The sequence below is a fragment of the Caretta caretta genome, chromosome 1 (genome assembly GCF_965140235.1).
Source record: "Caretta caretta isolate rCarCar2 chromosome 1, rCarCar1.hap1, whole genome shotgun sequence".
Lineage (NCBI taxonomy): Eukaryota > Metazoa > Chordata > Testudines > Cheloniidae > Caretta > Caretta caretta.
Genome location: NC_134206.1, coordinates 11,374,634 through 11,396,907, shown reverse-complemented (window position 1 = coordinate 11,396,907; position 22,274 = coordinate 11,374,634). Strand labels below are relative to the sequence as shown.

General features: G+C 44.5%; 1 protein-coding gene across 3 annotated transcripts in view; it reads right to left on the bottom strand.

Annotated features, from left to right (window-relative positions):
* Positions 1-6,204: 6,204 nt before the first annotated feature.
* POLD3 (DNA polymerase delta 3, accessory subunit) overlaps positions 6,205-22,274 on the bottom strand; it is a 45,298-nt gene continuing 29,228 nt past the window's right edge. For 2 of the 3 annotated variants that reach the window (XM_048838914.2, XM_048838925.2), the window contains exons 10-12: positions 21,331-21,425; positions 21,016-21,094; positions 12,286-13,998 (exon numbers count right to left, since the gene is read on the bottom strand). In XM_048838914.2, the coding sequence (XP_048694871.1) occupies positions 13,793-13,998; positions 21,016-21,094; positions 21,331-21,425 (380 nt within the window). In that variant the 3' untranslated portion in view covers positions 12,286-13,792. Of the gene's footprint in view, positions 6,562-12,285; positions 13,999-21,015; positions 21,095-21,330; positions 21,426-22,274 lie in introns of those variants that run through there. The other variant, XM_048838936.2, reaches the window with a different exon arrangement.

The window sequence follows — 22,274 nt, the reverse complement described above, 5'->3', positions numbered from 1 at the left end:
TCAGTGATGGCCACTTCGAACCTAGACAGATTCATTAGAATATTATATGGGCATGTACACAGAATTTCCTTATCAGAGTGGGTGCAACATTCACTAGGATACAGTGCTCTCCCAGCGACCTCAGAGTATGCAACGGCTTCTATCTTAATAGCATGACCCCTCCTCCATACTTGCAGGGAGGTCACCATCCTGGCTCGCTGTAAATGAGGGATGCCCAGAGGTTAAAAAGGTTAAAGAGTATACTGTGACCTGTCCAAACTGGTCTTTGGACTCTTATTGATTCTCTGTTTCCCCATGCCCATGGAGGGGTACTGGGGAGATAGGATTCCACTACTTCCATAAGGGCTGGGTGGACCCGGCCATCAAGGAGATCGGTTACAATTCCCTGTGTGGTGATGGCCAAAGTTTGTCCTGCTCTCCAACAACTCTCCTCCAGTGCCTTTATTTTAGTACCATTTATTAGCAGGCTGGTGACTTCTTGACCCAGGTATTTTGTTATATTTAATGAGGTGGTTGACAGATCCTTCAAGCTGTCTAGGATCAATTGGCTGGCCCTATTAGTATCCAATCCTCCCCAGGCATTAGAGATTACAGCGTCTGCCAGCCTTGATTCAAGTCGGTCCCTCCTCTCAGCTTGGCGTGCTATGGTATAGGTGTTGCCAACAGAATTACCTGCACCAAACCATCCTGCAAGGGTAACTAGTAATCCCCTCTTCTATCTGGTTAAGCGCTCACCAATTTGGTTTGTTAGGCTAGTAATATTTCTACTCATTCGAGGCCTGATCTTTGCACACTGCCTGTTCACTTCCTCTAATGGAATACGCACCTCAACCCTGTAAGAGTAGAACACCACCGAGGTGAGGAACGGTAGTGCTGGTCCATTATCATTACCAATCATTACCAATCCTGATTCTGGAACAGGGATTTGTTCAGGGCATGACACACAGTCAGGTGGTTCCACTCTGTCTCTGATAACTTGATTAATTGTTACCAGTCGTGGGCATTCTAATTTGGGCCATTTTTTAACAAATTTATGCCATGCCTTTGGGGATACCTCTGTCTGTGCTTTAAGTGGTAAGCCCCATCCTGAATTAACAGGCCCAGCCTCCACAGGTACCATGTCAGTATAATTGGCACATGGTCTTCCATGAGTGTTTGGTTTCTTTCTCACAAAATCCCACACAAATTCCAGTATCGAGGTCTGTGTGGTTTCAGAGTAACAGCCGTGTTAGTCTGTATTTGCAAAAGGAAAAGGAGGACTTGTGGCACCTTAGAGACTAACCAATTTATTTGAGCATAAGCTTTCATGAGCTACAGCTCACTTCATCGGATGCATACTGTGGAAAATACAGAAGATGTTCTTATACATAAAAACCATGGAAAAAATGGGTGTTTACCACTACAAAAGGTTTTCTCTTCCCCCACCCCACTCTCCTGCTGGTAATAGCTTATCTAAAGTGATCACTCTCCTTACAATGTGTATGACAATCAAGGTGGGCCATTTCCAGCACAAATCCAGGTTTTCTCCCCCCCCCCACCCTTTTTCCACACACACAAACCCACTCTCCTGTTGGTAATAGCTTATCTAAAGTGATCACTCTCCTTACAATGTGTATGATAATCAAAGTGTTTCCTGTGTGTTTCCTCCCAAGCCATCATGGCAATATGCCTTGTAATTGTGTTCAAATGAGGGGTAACCCAGGACCTTGTAGTCCCCTTCACTAGTAGTATGCAGCTGTCCCCCTTTAAAGGTAATCCGGACACTGGTTGCATTAAGTACAGACACTGTCCCTCGAAGAGGGCCACAGCATCGTCTAAGGGTGTCACCCTGCACATGGCACACTACTTGCGTCCTTCCTCATGCACCACAGGGACAGCAGGAGCCACAGCAGAAGCCTCCCCATGGTCGCTCTGGTTGTCCTGGTCACCCTTCAGTCCTTCCTCCTCCACCTTCTCTTGTTTACCTGTGGAGACACTTGTGGAAACATTGTTAGTATTGATAGATGCTGATTTAAAATAGTAAAGCATCTTTTTCCATAGAGGGCCACCACCTGTGTTTCAGGGTGGCTTTCATTTGTCTCCACCCCAGATGAGCTGGAGACTGGATGGCATGGAGCAGCAGAGCCCCTATGCACTCCGGGGCTACCAGCTCTTCCTCCCCGGCCCATACCAGAGGTGATTCTTATATACACAGCCTTGTTTTTCCAATTTACATTTTTCTTCTGGGCTTATGGTTGCATATAGTTTTTTTAAATTTACTTCCTCTTCGGGCACTACAGCTACACAAACCTTAATAGGACTTGCTTGTGCAATTTCTTTGGCCCATTTATGTGCCTAGTAATTTCCGTTTTGTTCCTCGCTTGAGATTTTAGTATGTGCTTTTATCTTTACTACTGCCAGTTCTGATGGTAGTTTGGCAGCTTCCGTTAGTCTTTGAACTGCCTCCATATTATTAATTGGCTTGCCAATTGTTGTTATAAAACCCCTGCGTGACCACACGTTCATGTAGTCATGTACTATTCCGAATGCATATCTGCTGTCTGTGTATACAGTGAGCTTCTTGCCTTCCCCCACTCTCAAAGCTTCAGTGAGGGCTGGTAGCTCTGCTTCTTATGCTGATTTTGATCCTTCCATCTGACCTGATGCTATCATTGTCCCATCACTGAGTACCACTGCCCATCCAGTGTGTGGCAGTCCATTTTCATACTTTCTTGATCCACCTACATACAAAATTATATCTGAATTCTTTAATGACTCTTCTTTAACTCTCCCCAACACTTCCTCTTCCCTATCTATAAGACATGTGTGTACCTCTCCCTCTATGTTCAGACATTCAGCTACATTTATTCCTTTGTCCCTTACTATAGAGAAGTTGGGGTTTTGCAAGCACAATGTTGATTCCCACTGACTCCTGCAGGCATCTGTTACAGATCTTAGCCGCCCGGTATTAAGGAGATCAATAAGTGTATGGGGTATATGTAACACTAATTTCCCCGTGAGAGTGTATGATTTACAAGCTTTTACTGACCACATAGTGCAATCTAGAGCTACTCCCCACGCACTCCGCACTCCGGTAGTCCCTGGGATACAGGGAGTCTTAAGGTAGATAGGTATGCTACTGGACGCTGCTTATCTCCCTGAAGTTGTGTCCATACAGCTGAGTATTGAGTTTCACTATGGCTGCAGTAAAGGTGGAACGGCTTTCCCATATCGGGTAAACCCAGGCTGGGGGCAGAGGCTAAAGCCTGTTTTATTTTTATAAATGCCTTTTGTTGTTCTGTGCCCCATATTACTAACTCATTTGCAGGCTTTCCTCCTCTAGTGAGGCTTTGAATTGGTTTCATCATCTCTGAGTACTCCGAAATATATGGCAGGTTTCAGAGTAGCAGCCGTGTTAGTCTGTATTCGCAAAAAGAAAAGGAGGACTTGTGGCACCTTAGAGACTAACCCATTTAGTTTTCTACTGGACCCTCCCCCGGTATTATTGCTTTACTACTGGCAATCATGGCTATATTTTGAGATAATCTCTCCTGTTTGGACCTTCTGGCCCATTCAATACAGCTAGCTCTGGGGTTGATTACTCCCCCGAGCTCCTTAAGGAGATCTATGCTGCAAATTGTGTCTCCCTGCTTGGGGCAAACTCAGATTTGACTGACTGTGACCATATCTTCAAATTCTATTTCTACTGACTGGCTTAGGGTTGCTTTTAATCTCCCCCCCCCCCACCCCTTCAATCCATATGGTTCGACAGGTGAGGGGGAGCTCTTGGCTGGTTATTGATACCGAGGCTCCTGTGTCTATTAACATGTTGCACGGTCGGCCCCCCACTCGTGCGTTAAGAAACATCCTGGGGACACCTTTGGTTCCAGCCACAGAGGCCGCTAATACCTATTTGCTAGCCAGGAGTTTGAGCAACTCCTGGATTTGTTTATCTTTTTCTTGTTCTTGGGTACTAGTTGTATCAGTTTTATTCTGTTTGTTTGGCCACTGGCCTCCTTACCCCACCCCACCCCTTGGGGTGGAAGCAGTCTTCCTTTATGTGGCCGCTCCTTTTACAATTGCTGCATGTTTTGGTTTTATTTCTATTTTTACAGTTACGTGCCAGATGTCCGGGCTTATTGCACGTGAAGCAGGTAGTGGTTTTGATTCTATGAACTGCTGTAATTTCCTCAGATGGGGTGGTTGCTGCTACCTTCCTCTTTTTCCTGTTTTCTACTTCTGTGGCCCATTTCATTACTGCTGAGTATGTCTCTCCCACTGAGATGCCTAATGCCAGGACTGCTTGGTGGTCTGCAGACAGCCCTTCCTTTCGGATTTGGAGGAATACATCATGGTCTGGGGATGCTATATTCTCCAGACCTGAATAAGCTCGAAATGCATTCCATTTCTTTTCAGCATAAGACGTGGCAGACTCCCCCTCCTGCTGAACCACTGATTGCAGAGCCCCCCAGTTAGAGGTCTGGGCTCCTAGAGCAGCAGATAGTGCAGTTCTGAATTCAGTTACACTGCCTGCCTCTGGGTTTGGAGTTCCTGCTGGTTCTCCAGCTTGATCCCCGCCCGCAGGGTTGGCGTTATGATCTTCAGCCCAGTGCCCCGTCTTCCATTTATCTTCTAGGCTGTCCCACGCATCCCTGGGGCATTTACACTTGACCAGGGTGTGAACATCCTTCCTATGGAGGCCGTGTATTTCAGCCAGGCCATCCAGCTTGTCCCAGAACTCAGCGTTCTTGTTATCTCGTTTGAGTTCGGGTAAATCAGACAGTAACGCCTGTTTTTCCTGGGGGGCAAAGGGACGGTAGATTTCAGTTGTTTCTGTCCTGAGTCCCCTTACTGGTTCACCCTCCACATTAACATTTCTGAACCTCCTTAACTGCGTTTTGATTGGAGCCATACGCTGTACTTGCTCCCCTGGGGCAATTAATCCTTGTGACGCCCCTTTATTGTCTCTGGGGGTGCCCAAATTTGGCCTTTCACACAAAGAAATGTATGGAGGGGGTTCTGATTCCTCCCCTTTGCCTTGTGCTGCTGAGTTTTCCCCCAGATAGTTAACCAGTGGTGCAGTTGGCTGACAAATGCCGGGAGTGGACTCTCCCCCTCCTGCTCTGGGCGCGTGTTCCAGGCATGGTCAATGTAGTTCTTTTGTTCTGGGATCTTTTCCAATTTCCTGACAATTACATGGTTTAAAGCACAAGCTCTTATCCTTTAGAGCCTGATTCTCAGACTTTAAAATTGCAATTTCTCTTTCTTTTAGGTTGAGTATATGTAATAACACTATTACTGTCTTGTCTGTTTTGTCACTTTTCTGATTATTTCACCAAGTAACCAGATTCGCCTCTGGTCCGGCTGCAGAGTAGTTTGTTTTTTTAGCGCTGTCTGTCGAGTTTTGACATGTTTATATTCCAAATACTCTTGTGGGCTGATGATTGCCTCTCCTTTTGATGCCATGGGCTTTTACTTGCCCTGGCTGCTGACCTTGTTTTTGGGAACTTACGTTTTCCCCTCTAAATGTCGTAGTCTCAATCTCTACAGCCTTGATGGGGATTTACCTTTCCCCCTTTTTATGCCATGGTCTGAATTTCCACAGCCTTGATGGGGATTTACCTTTCCCACTTTTTATGCTATGGTCTCAATTTCCACAGCCTTTTATGAGGACGTCTCCCCCCTCTTTTTAACTACCGTGCGGTCTTACGTTACACACAGCTGCCGGCCTTATTGGTTGGAGACTTTGTGCTATTCGAAAGCATGTACGTCACATGCCTGGGGGGAGGGGCACTCCCCTAGGACTTGCAATGTTACGTGCAATGAGGAAATGGGACCATCAGTTTGCACTGCCTACCGCTTGTGTACCCAGCCAGTCCTGGGCTTAACTCATGGCCAATCGCTTGCTGGTGGTTTACCCAAGTCCTCCGTAACACCCCCTTAATTTAAACAGTCCATGACCCTCTTGCACTAGTCTTCCCTCCCAATTGGTACCCTTATTTAACCCCTCTGCTTGGACTTCACGTGTCTAGGTTCCTTCACACTTAAATTTAAAAAGTGGAAACAAGATGTGTCTGAAAGGGGATGAGAGACTTCTATCCCTGCCCTAATGAGGTGGTAAACATACTCACCTCCTTTTTGGATTTTAGTCTCAGATCCTCAATTAGCTCACAAGCCTGTGTCCCGGATGAGCCCCCAAACTGAAGGACATAAATCCACACCGTGTAGAGGTCAAGCATAGGAGTTTATTACGTACAGCGCTGACGGAGTGTCACCTCGCTTATTCGGCTCAGGGACACTGTCAATTGATTACAGTCGAATATATGGATTTTCTATGGGTGGGGAAAGTGACGGGGTTGGCAGTCCCACACCCCCGGATAGGTTTAGCTGCAAGACATGAAAGCACAGTAGCCAATGGTCAAGAGGTTACATAATGTCTCCGCCCATGGTCTCAATGGTCTAAATTAACATTTAGCATTTAATTAGTACTTTAATAAATGTATTAATATAGAATATATGTTGAATTCAATTTGGGGTCCATAGGAATGAAGTAGCTCCTTTGATTGTCCAACAGATACGTATCTAGGGGTAAAAGCAAAGAAACAGTGAAAGTGTATGGCAAAGAAGATTGTCTTTCAAGTTGCTTATTTGTGTTTTAAGGAAGGTATCGGTTCCTGGGAAAGGGAGGTGGGAGGAGGCCATATCTTATACTGACATGCTTGAACCTTTCATAAACTCAAGGTTGGATGTGTGGACTATTTAGTTTCTTTAGCAGACTCTTGCAAGGGACCTTGTACTAAATAAATCATCAATGAGTTCTCCTTTACCCACTACTTTAGCAACATTCAAAGAATTCTAACAGACTAGCGAGACCAGATTTTCTGTTTGCGGACACCATGGTAGCAGAACGTGTTGCAGTAGACAAGCCTGGAGATGAAGTTGTGTGGACCACCATGAAGGACCACAGTGAAGTCTCCTAATTAGCCTAACAAAGAAAAAGCCATTTCTGGCCACTGATATATGATTGTCCAGGAACAGCAGTGGGTCCAAATGGATCCATGACCACACACCCATCTTGGCAGTCAGAGGTCTGATACCTTCAACGGAAGGTGAGTCAACAGCTTCTGCCAGGTCCCTGAAACACTGCCCCTTTCTACCATCCTTCAGTGTCCAGACTCCATGTCCAAAAACAAGCTTTGCTGCTTGTTGATGATGCAGATAGGTCCTTACAGTGATAGACAGATACAGTCAGTGATAGTTTCATTCCTTAGGATGTTTTTACATACACATTCCCTGGTTCACCAAGAGGGGACCCCAATCTGCTGCAAAGATCTCTGGGGCAGGGGCTGGTTTATTTGCATAAAGCAGCACGCACACACACTTAAGGTTCCATGTAAATATCCAATAGTAAATAACTGCTGCTCTCCAGAACTGACCAGATCCATGTTAACGTGTAACAGGTACAGACTGCAGTTCCATAGTAGCGTTATATTATTAAAGGCCTAGATTACAATGATCTGTAGAAAGAATTTTGAGTTTAAATGACCATAACTGGTCAGGAACTTGATTTTATGTCTCCTTCGAAAGACAGCATCTCTAGCAGTGTGGACCCGCCTGCCTCCAATACCCTGTTGGGCATTGGTTCAACAGTGGCTCAGAGGGAAGGAATTTCACTTACTGCATAACCATCACAACTCCCCATAGAACCTAGGAGTTCCCAGAATATCTCCTGTCCACATAGTGACCCTGCTTAGCTTACAAGATATAAATGGATCCCAGCACAAGGGGCATAACTTGAAGACCAGCATCACAGGTCAGACTTCACTCTCAATCTATTAAAAACTCTGCTCAGAAACACCCCATAACTCATGCCCATGTGAGCAGGCACAGAATCTGTCCAGTGATGATCTGTTGGCGGCCAATTCCATTACACCAGCCATCTTAGGTAGAAAATGGGGTGAGGATTCCATTAGAATGACTTCCCTTCCCCTCAGTTCAATAAGGCCAAAGCTCCTTGTGCAGCAACAAAACTGGATTAGCACAGCAGATCCTCTTAATCCTCTCCAGAAACAACAAAAAGGCACCAGTAAAATACATACAGCAAAGTTATTCATACAAGCAATTGTAACTTGAGTTTGTCTTAGATAAGCTACCCTTTGTCTGTCTTCACCTCTTGTTATAGTTGTGAGACGAACTTCAATCCTCAGCCCCTGAGAGCAGAAGCATGTCAGGTCTTTAATGCACCATGTGCACATAATCGTGCTCTAGGCAAAAATAATTTGGATGCTCCAGTTGAGTTCTTTGCATTTTTCATAGATATTTGATGCTCCAAGGGACCACTGACGGCAAATGCATGAGCCGTTTCCTTAGGATGTGGGTCCTTATGCACCAGACCATCTACTGACTCCTTCACAATGATCCTGCAATTATAGGACAAGTTTATGCATTTCAATAGGTATTGTTCTGTTAGATGTAAGGAGGAAAGCTGTAACCATGCATCCAGCAAGAATTAAGCTGAGCTGCGAATCGGTTCTGGAAGCCACACAGAACAAAGAAAGTAGAGGTTAAATTCTTTCTACCGAATTCCACCCTTGTTCCATATGGTCAGAAGTTCTCTCTCCAGCTTTACATATCCATAATAATAATTATAGACATCGGTGGAGGTTTTCCGCCTTATAAGTACAGTATTAATACTTACTGAAAGATCCAATTTGAAATGTCAATGGCATAAAAAAAAAAAAAACATTGCAAGCCTACTTCATTCTAAACACAGAGAGATTCAAGAGCATGTGTTGTTGAGCATGCCGGGGGCAAACGCTGGTTTGTGAAATTTCTTGGTCTGAGCTTTACAAAAATTTCCAAGAAAAGGATAAAAGCAAGAACAGCCAAGAAAGGTGTCAGAAAGGGGTCGAGAGAAAATTCTATGGTAGTTAGTGTTATGGGGCCATTGACTTCCATGGCGCTACACTGATGGACATCAGTTGAGGTTCCAGTCCATACACTGGTTTGCTAGTAATGAAAGATGTGAAGGCTAGGAACAAATGCCCATTCCACAGTAGTCATAATCTTTGCTGATCCTGGATAGTCGTCAGCACTAAGGGAAGGGTGGGTCTAGGAAATTCACCAGTAGCTGGAACAAAGCAGCCTAATAGTCTGGAGAAGCACCCGTTCTGTTCGGTCTATCTGAAGGGTGAGAAGATGCGTTAGGTAAAACATCCTGAGGACTCTGGAGGGAAAAGCAATAGGGCAAGAGGTACATAGCAAAATCTCTCTGAGGGAACAGACCTTTGCTATCTATAGTGCTCCTCACTGTAATAGCGCTAAGCATTGAGGGGCCTGATGTGCCATCACCAGGAAATCAGTGGACCATAGAACTTAAATTGGATATGCAAGTGAACTTCGGAATGGGGAGGGAACATTCATTTCCTTGATACAACTGGACTTATATTATTTGGGATACAGTTACTGGTTTTGGCAGAATCAAGGTGGCACATACTAATTGCTCCCCCATGGACAGGGCTACTAGAGAGACTTGGCTATCAAATGAAGGAACAGGGACAGTGGACCTGCAGAGCAGTGGAATTTAAAGCTCTTATGTGACCCAGATTGGACAATGGGACAAAACTGAATCCAGTGAGCTGACGTCCTGAAGGCCAAGCCATACCTCCCATAATCTATTGCACACGAACACTAAGAAGAGCTCCAACTAAAACTGCTATTACACTTTGTAGGATCTCCTAACAGTGGAGGAAAAAGAGGAGTCTACGAAAACGGAGTACTGACGCACAGGACATTGCTGGCAAATGCATGTTATCCACTCATGACCTTGTGGAGTGATTTTATTTCCTTATATGGGCCTGCTGTTCTCTGCACTCTCCTGTTCAATATCTATTGTTCTGCTGGCATTGCATTCCAGGAATGAAGATACAGAGAGAACAAAACAATTCCACATGCTCTTTTAGGGGAGCTAACACCACTCCCAGCGTGGAGAGGGATGGCTTAGAAATGACTGACTTCCATGCCAAGCATTGATGGATTTCACTGCAGACATTTATTTGAACAGGGCAGTGCAAGTTGATAAGAATGCTTCCCAGCCCCTCCCAAAATTGCTTTCTTTTTCCAATGGCAATTATAGTCAAAGGACCTTTTTAACCAGTCCAAGGCAGCATAGAGTGAAAATGCTGACATTCATTCCAAACAGAATCTGCTCTGCTTAATGATGCGGGAAGTTGTCAGAGGCATTTTTACAAGTTATCTTTCCAGACCTCTTACAAAGCAAAGGATGTATATTTTCACCTTTCAAACAATCTGCAGTTTTTCAAGCCATCACTTAGCATGTGTGCATTGTTTTTAAACTACCCTCCGCCTTGAGGCAACAAGATCCAGGGGTCAGAACAGGAGCCTGGCAGACTTAGCTTCTTGATTTTTACTCCCCAACGTCAGAATGTGTAACTTACTCCGTCTGAGCCTCAACTTCCTCATCTCTAAAATGAGGACAGTGACACCAACATCTGTAAAGTGCTTTCAGAGATCCCCAGAAGAGAGGCATCATACAAGTTGTGACGTTATGAGTGTAATACAATATCTCATTGAAAGGTGACAGGGCCAGAAAGAGTTAATTAACTCACAAACTGACCTGACCTATGGCTGAACTTTAGAGACTAGTTAGGAAGATATGTCAATGAATAGAGCTTTGAAATGCAAGCCTGTATTGTTAGAGATAGAAGGGTAGATGTTTGCTCAGGTCTTGTGATGTAAGCAAACAAGTCTTGTCTATTGCTATAGCTTTGATTCAAAGATCAAAAAAGGAGATTAACATTTAGGAAGACGCTTCAGTGAAATAGTATTATTGTCAATAGGTCTCTTTGAAGGTGGTGACAACCTGTATCTGAACCGTTTAATGGATAAATTACCCTGTACTAATGGCCATGATGTTTAGGAGAAGGAAAGTTAAGCCTATTGTTTTCTCAGGCCGAAAGGCTGCTGGAAATGTATAAAAACCTTGGGACATGATCCTTCTTCATCTCAGATTTGCTTTGGGCTTCAAGAGGAGGAAACCTTAAGCCATAAGGATTTAGGTCCCCAGTCACTGACTGGAGTCACCCTGAATATGGACATTGGACCATAACTTATTGACTATTTCTAAACTGACGTTTGGCAATTACAAGCTCAGTTCTGCTACGTATCTGAACTTCAGGAATTGAATTCAAGTCTGTCTGTATATTGATCTTTTAACCAACACGCTCTCTTTTTTTAATAAATTGTAGTTTAGTTAATAAGAATTGACTATAAGCGTGTATTTTGGGTTAGATCTAAGTTATCATTTGACCTGGGTCTGGGGCTTGGTCCTTTGGGGTCAGGAGAACCTTTTCTATCATGTAATAAGATTTTCAGGATTTATCATCCTATGTGTGTCTAGAAGGAGGCCTGAGGTTGGGTACTAAGGGAACTGCATTGTTTGGACTGCTGAGTAACCAGGGAGGTGCTATAGAAGTTGTTGTGGGCTGGCTTGGTAAATCTAAGTATTGGACTATCCACCAGCTTCTTGGATTTGTCTGCCCTGTTCTGTTTGCAGTTCACCCTGAGTGACCTCAGCTGGCTCCCGCGGGCAGCACTGCCCCACAAGTGCTGTGTATTATTATACCTAGAGACACAGAATGCTAATGCGGGCTACATCCAGGGCAAACCATCTGAACACGGGAGAACAAAGAAAACCTTACTACCCATTTATATTTGTATGGCTCCCATTATCTCAGTATTTGAGCCCCTCACAATCTTTTCATGTATTTATCCTCTACACCCCTGGGAGGTAAGAAGTGCTATTCCAGTTTTTACAGATGGGGAACTTGCCCACTGACCCCTGGTTCCCCCATGTCCTAGGCTAGCACCTTAACCTCTGGACCACCAAGGAATCTGAGAACAATGGATAGAGCAAAGGGCCAGAACCTATCATGATAACAGTTATGCCAGAATGTGCCCTTTTAATCTTTATAAATGACAGGAGAAACCAGCACCTTTGTCTCCTAGCACAGCACCATATTAAATAGATATAACTGGAATTTTAAAGCATTGTCTCAAAACCCCATCTGGACTCCCAAATTGTTACCAGACTGGTTAATAGTTCCAGCTGTATTTTTAATATATGTATCCTTTGTTCTGTAAAGTCTTGTATTGCTTTTATATCTGGAAGTTTTGCCATGCAATTGAATGCCATGAACCTGCTTTATTCAGATTTATACAAGCTATATGGGAAATCAGAAAGTAGCACAACTCTCCAAGAACAATCAGTAACACAAACAAAAGACGGTAAGTGTTTAAAGGGTTTTATTATTTAACATTACTCTTAGAATATACTTCCAGCTATGCCAAGAAAAATAGAAACATTGAAGTGGTATTTTTCTGGGAAAGATACAAAAGTTCATTGTAAAGATTTCCATCCTTTTCCAATGGTGGCCCTCTACTTCTATTAAAACATGTCCGAAACATGCCAAACCTTACTCACCTGTAGCACCATAGTGTCGATGTTGCCTAGCTCAACAGAAGGGGGTTTTCTGTCCATGTGCAGAATCCACCACCCTGAGCAGTGCTAGTTAGGTCGACTAAAGAATTCTCCCATCAACACAGCTGCGTTTACACTGGGGATTAGGTCATCTTAACCACAGTGCCCCGGGGTGTGAATTTTTCACACCCCTGAGCAACATAGAGAGGTCCATCTAAATTTTAGCTGTAAACGAGAGCTCAGACAACCGAAATCTCTAGTCATTTTTGACAATTTGGGCCCCAGTGTGTTGCACATCTTCACAGGCTGTTGGTTCCTTGGAACCAGTATTTTGCTATGGCACATTTCCTTAGACACTAGACTTTAAAAAAAAAAAAAAAAAACATTTGTACATGGCACATTCCCATTAGACTTTAAATAAATAAAAGCCAACAAAAGAGGAGCTGCATACTTCTTTCTGTCCCTGGCTACGATGCAGGCAAGTACACTGCCACTTTCATCAGGACAACCCACCCACATGCCCACCTTTGAGTCAAAACCCACCCACTCGTAGAGCTGAGCACACAGTTCCTTTCCCAGCGGCTGGTTGGGCTTCGGCCTTGTCCCAGGTTCACTGTATCCAACTGCGTAGGAAGCCATTAATGATGTTTTTGCAAAGAGTGATGGAGCACAAGCAGTGCCATGGTCTATAATTAGGCATCCAAGCACTTTACAGAGGACGTACTTAAGGAAGAAATGGTTGAGAGAATTTTATATGTGGTACTTTGCTGGACAAAGATTATAAAGGCAGAGAGAAAACTATTTACCAGCCTTGGGGGAGAAATCAAATTCATTTCATCCAGTTATAACTGCAGCAGATGTTCACTATTTGTGTGTGTGCCTGTTACGTTATAGTTTTTAACCTGAACGTTTAAACAAACAAGACAAAAAAAAAATCAAATGATTCCACTAAAAGGATTAGCTTCTTATTTTGTCCATCTACTCCTGGAACAGGCCTTAGTACCAGATAGGTCAAAGGCCATGCTTAAAAATTTTAAAATGTCATCATGTAAACAAGTTAACGGATCTCTAAGTGTTCCTCTAGAGCTTGCTCCCAGCTACTGCTTTCTATATGGCTTAGCATAGAAAGAGAATTACAAGATATGGATACAATTAAGTTTTCTGATGCAAAACCTGGTGCAGACAGCTTACTTCCACAGTAAACTAGATATTTCCCACCAGGGTAACCCGTCTGTTGTTCTCCTCCAAAGCCGAAAGCTACTGAAAGGAGTGACATTTCCAAACCGCCCAGGGATCGTGGGGAAGAGATTCAGTTCATTTCTTCTGGAAGAAGCCCATGATGGAGACTTGTTTGTTGGCTTTGCTGGCTGTGGCTGCCCCTTTCTTCAGGCCCTTCCGATCCTCCTTGGGTTCTTTCTTCACAGCTGCCGTGGACTGACTGTGTGCAGCTGGCAGCTTGGACTTGATGAATTCCTCTTCACTATCTGAACAGGATTCGCTCTCATAAACCTTTTCAGTCACTGGAAAGAGAACGTGGCAGGAGTGGTTAAGCCTTTGCTCAGAACAGTTGCAACCAACCAAGCAGTACATTCAGGGAATCAATGAGGGTGTATGAGAGGCACACAACACAAGGACAGTTAAAATTAATAGCATCCTGGCTCTGCAGTTTTCAGGTATGCAAGTGGGACAATTTGGAGACTCTGCCTCGGTTCAGTGTATGAATTCTTGTTGATGCTACAAAGTTGTTATAAAATTGCTGCATCAGGGAATGCCTCTATGTGGATGCGGAATGTACCAGTTGCTGATACAGATGGCAATATGTAGCCCCCTACCAAATCAGGGACAATGAAGAGGAGTTAAGATTAACACATGCTCTGGACCAAACAGTAGGGCATGGAAAGGTGGAAGTAGCTTCTCCTACTTGTCTACAGAGAGAAATACCCAAACAGGGCAGAGATAGGTGACAAACAGGGGTTAAAAAAAAAAAGACAGACTCAGGAGGAAACAGAAGAAGGACAGGAGAGTCTGGGAGGGAGAACGGAGGAGGCAGGTAGGTTTTTGAAGAGTCAACTTTCACCAGGGACCAGCCAAGGTCGGAGAAAGCCAGTGGGGCTGGAAAGACTCTGATTCAGAACAGAAGTCACAAGATGCAGAGTAAGGATCCTGGACACCCCAGAGGATTCTGCCCAAGCCCAAAGACCTCTCCGGAGTGGGGAGGAGCCGGAGACAGCGAAATGCATATAGGCGCATTTGTTATTTTGTACAGGTCCTGTGTATGAGTCCAGCGGAGGGCAACAAAAATGATTAGGGGACTGGAACACATGACTTATGAGGAGAGGCTGAGGGAACTGGGGATGTTTAGTCTTCAGAAGAGAAGAATGAGGGGGGATTTGACAGCTGCTTTCAACTACCTGAAAGGGGGTTCCAAAGAGGATGGCTCTAGACTGTTCTCAGTGGTAGCAGATGACAGAACAAGGAGTAATGGTCTCAAGTTGCAGTGGGGGAGATTTAGGTTGGATATTAGGAAAAACTTTTTCTCTAAGAGGGTGGTGAAACACTGGAATGCGTTACCTAGGGAGGTGGTGGAATCTCCTTCCCTAGAAGTTTTTAAGGTCAGGCTTGACAAAGCCCTGGCTGGGATGATTTAGTCGGGGATCGGTCCTGCTTTGAGCAGGGGGTTGGACTAGATGACCTCCTGAGGTCCCTTCCAACTCTGATATTCTATGAGGTAAACTAGAAGTCTCACACCTTTGGTGGCATTCTGGGGAACATGTAAGAGCTGCTGAGGAGGCTTGGGGGAGATGACTCCAGCTTCAAAGTCCAATTGCCTTGGTCCTGGAGTCCACACTGCCAAAAAGGGAGTCAGGCACAAGATTTGCTCCTGGAGCGCGTGCCTAGAGGCCTAAAGCCAAGCTACACTCTACCCAGCCCCAGCAAATTAAGGGCACGTGGAATTCAGCATTTGGATCCCCTCACAGCAGTCTGGTGAGTGTCCAGCAGAGGGCACTCAACCAGATTCGTGATGTCAATTACGACAATGTCAGCAAGGCAGAGGCCAAAAACAAAAGAGCTAGCTGGGATAGCTCCCACTGACACAGTAACAATACCTAGCTCTTATGCAGTGCTCTTCACCCACTGATCTCAAAGCACTTAGAGGCAGCATGTATCATTGTCCCCATTTTACTGATGGGGAAACAGAGGCCAGAGGTGGAATGACTTGTCCAAGGTCTCTCAGCAGATCACAGAGCTGGGAATAAAACCCAGGGCTCCTGAGTCCCAGTCCAGTGCTCTTATCGACTGGGCTAGACTGCCTCCATCACTTTTAAGATGAATGGAGTGAGATTACGTAGTGAAAGATGGCACATTAACAGCTGTGGAGGATTATGTCCTTTCTTCTACCTAGGGCCTTATGCAGTGCCCATCTCCTTGGTATCTAAGTGCATAGTCCGCCAGACAGCAGGCTCCCCACCCAAGCCCTTCAGCCCAGTTGGGTGGGACTGCCTCCCTGGGTGAGAGAGCAGTTCAGTTGCCAAATCTTCTCATTGCATAGACCCTACAACAGGGAGGGTGCCAAGTACACTGAAGATTTTTGCAACAAGGACGACTGTCCACTAGGGACTAGATTGCAGACACCAATTCACCTTTCACAGAACACGCAGCAGCCATCAGAGAGTAACGGCTTTCAGTAACTACTGACCAGGACTGAATCTGAGTCATTACCCAAGTACGGAAAGGTTCAACAGCCCAATCCAAATCCCATCCACTCCCACAACAGCATTGCTAGGGCAACCTTTTCCACCAATGCTTACAAAAAACATGATACACAGATGGTCTGATTTTCCAAGCTCTTGAGCATGACATTGCACCCCATATTCTTCACAGTGATATTATGATAAGATTATGACATAATCATCATGTATTTTACGCAAGGCATGTGAGGTGTCATTGAAAAGGTTATGATTTGCTGACTATGATTATCCTGTTTGTATGCATGCATCATTTTTGTATCTGAAGTTATGAATATTGACTATATATCCGTATTTCCAATGTAGTTGCACCTGGGTAATGCCCACTAGACAAGATGGTTTCATTCTAGACAGTGGATGGGGAAGGGCCTATTCAGGGTAATGGACCATTAGGAAAACAATAGGCCTTAGAAGAAGCTTATCTCCCCCTGGGAAGCCTTCCTGAGGATGCTACAGACAGCCTCTGAGTAATGGCTGCTATGACTCGACAAAGACATGTGATGTGACTACATGTCTTTGGACTCCATCTTGCGATGTTAGTGTTTTTCCACAGACCGGTCTGGGAGCTAAGCTACGAAACAAAGGGCTCCCGCCATATGTAAAAGCTATATAAGGCAGGGAGTGACATCATCTGGTGTTCTTCGCTACCCACCAAGAAGACTCCTGGAAACACCTGAGGAAAAAAGATTGAACTGGGGAAAGGGCTGGACCCAGACAAAAGGGATTTTTAGCCTGTGAATGGAACACCTGTGGATTCCAAGCTGCAAAGCAAGTGCAGCTTGCCCCTTAAGAATCTGCAGCCTGTTTGTATCATCTCTTAGGGTGAGAATCTGCTATTCATATCCAATCTATTTAGTATCTTAAGCTTAGTTTGCGTTTTTTGTTTATTTGCTAGGCAATCTGCTTTGAGGTGTTTGCTATCACTTATAATCACTTAAAATTTATCTTTTGTAGTTAAACTTATTTTTGCTTTATCTAAAACAGTGTGTGGGAATCATAACTTAGGGGCAGAAGGCTGTTGCATATTCCTCTCCACACTGAGGGAGGGGGTAAATTTTATGAGCTTACGCTGTACACTTCCCTGTGCACAATACGCTATAGTTTTGGGTTTATACTCCAGAGGGGGTATGTGCCTGAGGAGCTGGTTGTTGCCCTAGCTGTCGCCTTTGTATGCAGGGCCTGGTCAAAGCACTTACATGTAACTGCAACTGGGTGTGGCCCTACCTGTATGTATGTGGTGAGAGTGCAGGCTGAAGCCTGGAGGGCTTTGCAGCTTGTCAGAGCAGTACAGTGTAAGAGGGAGCCCATGCTGGTGAGTCAGGGGGCTCAGTGGTACCCCAGTTCCAGGTGGCACCCCAGGGGGAACCCATCATACTGAGCACCTGAAGGTCCACTGACTTGATTTGGATGCTGTTGTGATGATGATTATATGTATACCTAGATAGAGAGAGCTTGGTGCTTCTGAAATTCAGATGATGAGCTCGTTTTTTTTACATAACACCTCTCTGAAAGTTTTTACAAGCTAGGGAGAGACACAAATTAAACCTAGATGGTTGATTTTTTCTACAGAGAGAGTAAATAGCTGGCATTTCAAAGCAGTACTGGAAAGGGTTCATTTAGTAACCAACCAATCATTGAATGAGTATTACTTAGTGGGATTCCCCCCTTTCAGTGCTGTCATAGCGTTTAATGATGGAGTCTTTAGGTCTATAAAACAATGCTTACTAAAATGGATCTGGACCCAACTCCACTGATGGCAACCATCAACATCCACAAGCAAACACTGATCCACCAGCTTCTAATGCAGCGTTCTGGTAGGTTTCTAGTAAACCATTTTTTCTTTAGCAACTCTACTCTTTTTTTGCAGGGGTCTGAACTTCACTTCTGGAAAATTGGCTTTTAGTTGTACCAGCTAAATCAAATGAGGTCTTCTACACAATCCGTGGCTGTAAGGAGAAACCATTTAGCACCAGTCCCTGTGGTACTAAACCCTGCTCCTCTGTGTGATTAGTCAGTCAAACAGGGACTCTAAACATAAGCCAGTTTCTCTTTACAATCAATTAGCTTTTCAACAAGCAGCCTTAAGAGGCCGATATTCCTGGCCGACTCACTCCCCACCTTTGCTCTTAGCATGAATTATCCTCGGAGGTTAAACTATCCTATCTGTGTGCAATCATTTATTGAGGGTTTCCATTAGGCCCAAGTTGTAAGAGACTGTCTGTAGGACAGAGAATCTAGCATTTAGCTGAACGTTTTTCTTTGCTAGGTTGTCTTGCGTTTTTGTAGTAGCCAGTGCACATTTCAAGTGCTGCTTTTCCATGGTAGACAGGGATTGAAACACTCTCACAGGCCTGGACCAGGCCCAATACTTGGAGGAGTTTACTAAATCTGAAAGTGTCCCACTGTGACATTAGCAACCAATCTCATAAGAAGCAGAGTTAAGTAAGACTGGTCCACATACAGTTTTTGAACCAGTAACACTCTTTTGGTTAGGGGTGTGATTATTAATTAACAACGGAAAGTTACAGTAGTAATAACCCCCCGCGTGGACACAGTTATAACGGTATCCAGGTACCTTAAACCAGTATGAGCGACTCTCCTTCCTTTCTGGGATGCAGGTCTCATATACACAGGAAAGTTATTTTTTTGTATAATTTAAGGTGTGAGTTTAAACCACTATAGTTATACCAAAATAGCCCACCATGTAGACATTCTTATTCCAGCATAAAAGTGCCTTTTTTCAGTTTAGCTTGTGTCACTTGGAAAGGTGTTTAAGCTAAACCTAAAATAAAGCCACTCTTATACTGGAGTAAGAGTGTCCCCATGAGTGATCAGAACTATAGAACTACAGCTGTGCACCTGTTAAAACATTCCCCATGCAGACAAGCCCTGAGCTATATGAGCAGAAGTACCTTTATACCAGTATAACTGCATCCACACTGGGGTGGTAATGGTGATGGGAGGAGGTTGTAGAACTTCAGCTATGTCAGCATGGTTAAAAAACTATACAACATTTGTGATTAGACGAGCCTTTAGATTAAGGACCTGATCCTAGGAGATGGTGAGCACCCACAATTCCCGCTGACTTCAACTAGGTGCTGCAGGTGCTTAGTTTTTTGATTTGCTTTACAATCACCAGTTTCTAGTTGTAGTAGTTCTTGGGAAAGTGGCACTAAAACCATGGAGACACTCAAGGGAGGGTATATAGCAAGATGATATTCCGAACAATGAGATTGGAAGATCCAATATCTTGGCTCTGATCTTGGCAGCTTTAACGCATTTTAAAAAGGTGAAAAATCCCATAATTCAAATGATACAAATATTTGATATCAGCCCAGGAGCTTTGCAAGACCGTAGGATTATCAGGCCCACATGGGGCAGGGGGAGAGATGGGATGAAATGGGGACACAGCAAGTTCTGGACCACAGACTGGTGCAAATTTTTGGTACATTCAGTAGTATTTCCTTCTTACCCAATTCTTCAGCATCATAGCCCCATCTGACTCTGTCCTGGCTACTCTGAGCCTTTTCCAAGTGCACCACAGGGGCCTTATTTTCCCCTTCATAAAACTGTAGTGGATATTAATTTGTAAACCAAAGGTCTGCCTATTTCACAAGAGACCATTTAAACCCATGGTCCAGTGGGGGAAAAAGGCAAGCTTCCCAGTACTGGCACATTTGGAAAAGGCTGAATAGAAAAAGGAATGCAGAATTCTTTGCTGGAAATAAAAGCTTTAATGTTCATTATGGCAAGGTCTGGATGCAGACCTTATTAAAACCACTAGCTGTGGAGCAAGGTTTTCATTTTCCTTCCAAAACACCCCATCATGTCAACATGCAATTCTCAACAAATCCGTTTCCCTCTGACAAAAACCTAGTACTAGAGCCTTTAGCTACTATTGAAGCCAGTTACTTTCCTGGTAGCTTTAGCTTTCTTTAAAGGAGATATAAAACACAGGACCTGATCCCTCTCCTGGAATAAGCTAAGCTCCCTGGATCCCATTCAAATCAAGAGGAGTTGAGGACACTCAGTATCTTGTAGGATCAGGCACACATTGTGCTTAGTATAAATAATGCTTCCACCAGTTTTTCAAATTTAAAGAACTTTATAAACATTACCTAAATCTTATAACACTCTTGCAAGGTAGGGAAATAGGTGCCTTGTTCAAAATCACCATATGAATCAGAGCTGGGTTAAAATTTAAACATTCCTGGCTCCCAGATCTGTGCTCAGACCTACCTCCTCCCAAGGGCAAGAGAACACAGGACTGCTAGGAACAAAGGACTTGCTTTTCAGAGTTTTAAATCCCAAATCCCCAACATGCTGCTTGTTGCTCTTACCCAGTTTATTTGGGGTATTCCGCATTATATTGAGGGCCAGATTCATTGGTATAACCCAGCTGTTCTGGACCATTCTATCTGCTTTGTGTCACCAATGAATCCAAGGATTTTTTTTTTTTTTTTAATAAAGAGATGCATTTTTGAAAAGGAGGGAAAGTGCTACTGCTGGTTATAATGGTAGGAAAGAGGGAACAAAAGAAAATATTCAAAAAGTTTTCGATTGAGCATGAGACAGTCAATGACAACTCCACTCCACCCTTCTCTGACAGAGGGACAGTTACATACGGGAAAGTGGAGTTGGAATCCTCAGAGCTCAAGAAAAGAAGAATAAAGTGATACTGTGGGGCCCTTCCCTGGATAGGTTTAGTCTGTAAAACTTGCAAAAAACCCCAGTGACTTCAATAAAGTGAGCCCCTACGTGTGGGTGCGGGAGAACGCTAGCTATTCTTACCCATGCAGCCTTCATCATCCACAAATGTTTTGGATTTCAGCACGCGCTTCCGTTTCCGCTTCTTCCCTCCTGTCGAAGCCTGAAGGGTATCACAAGGGACCAAGAGTTAAGGCAGGGTGTGTGTAGAGAGCTTCTATGGGCGTGATCACCAAGAGCCAAACGTTGTCCGTCTCATTATCAAAGTCAGGTCTGACCAACTATTCGCCCCGCCCCAGCACACCCTACAGCCCTGCTTCTGCAAACACCCTGGATTTCTTCATTTTATCAAGACAAAAACACATATAAATGCAAGTTGTCACCATAATGTGCCATTACCTCAGTCGTTTCTGGTTCTAGTTCAATCTTCAGTGCAGGCTCTGGAGAAGGCAAGGGGGGGGTAGCTTCTTGAGGTGTGGGAGATACTGAGACATCTGCCAAGAGAAAAAGAGCTGAACATAGTGATGGCATTTGGGACAGTGCCCCCATGTTGGCTTGCAGCATTTCCCATGGCATTTGTTAAGCACATTTAGCCCTTGCCTGTAAAGCTGCTGTCTTATTAAAGTCAGGGCAAAATGTTCCAAGTTGCATGCCTAAAGTCAGGCATCTAAGTCCAGGTTTAAGCCCCAAGTGACTGGCTACATCGTCAGAGGTACTGCAGACTCCCAGTTCTCAATGGCTTCAAATTGCAAATGGAACAAAACCTGATGCTGTGCTACCTTCTGGAGCCCGTGGAGAGCAGCCGCAGCAGCATTGGCGCTTCCCATACCTTTGCCAGACAGAAGCCAACAAGGTTTGCAGTCGTGTAAGAGATGTGGGTGCGGCAGAGGGAGAGAGATGTGAGGGGGTTGTGAGTTCAGCGCAGGGCAATGGGGAGAAGTGCCTTGCATCACTCCAGAGGCACAGTTCTGACTAGCTTACATGGCTATAAGAAGAGTCCTCTTCAGCCCAAGTGAAAGTTGCTACAATGTAAGGCTTCAAACCTGGGGAGAGGCAGTAGTGGGGGGAAAACTTCCTCCTCCAACCTATTGCTTAATAAGAACAATGAAAGTGTTGGCAGGGGGGACACAGTTCCTGCTGGGCTCCACCTCCTCCCTGCCTCGGCTGGCTGTAGAGCAGCGTGCATACTGTAGGTGTAACATGAATTCTGGATCTGTAACTATCCCAACCGATTAGGTCAGCGTTAAGAGTTCTGACTGTGCCAGGCGTGTGGCCAGCTGACCTTCATAGGTTAAGCAGGGCTCAAGTGAAACAGTTGGCTGCCAATACTAAATAATAAATTA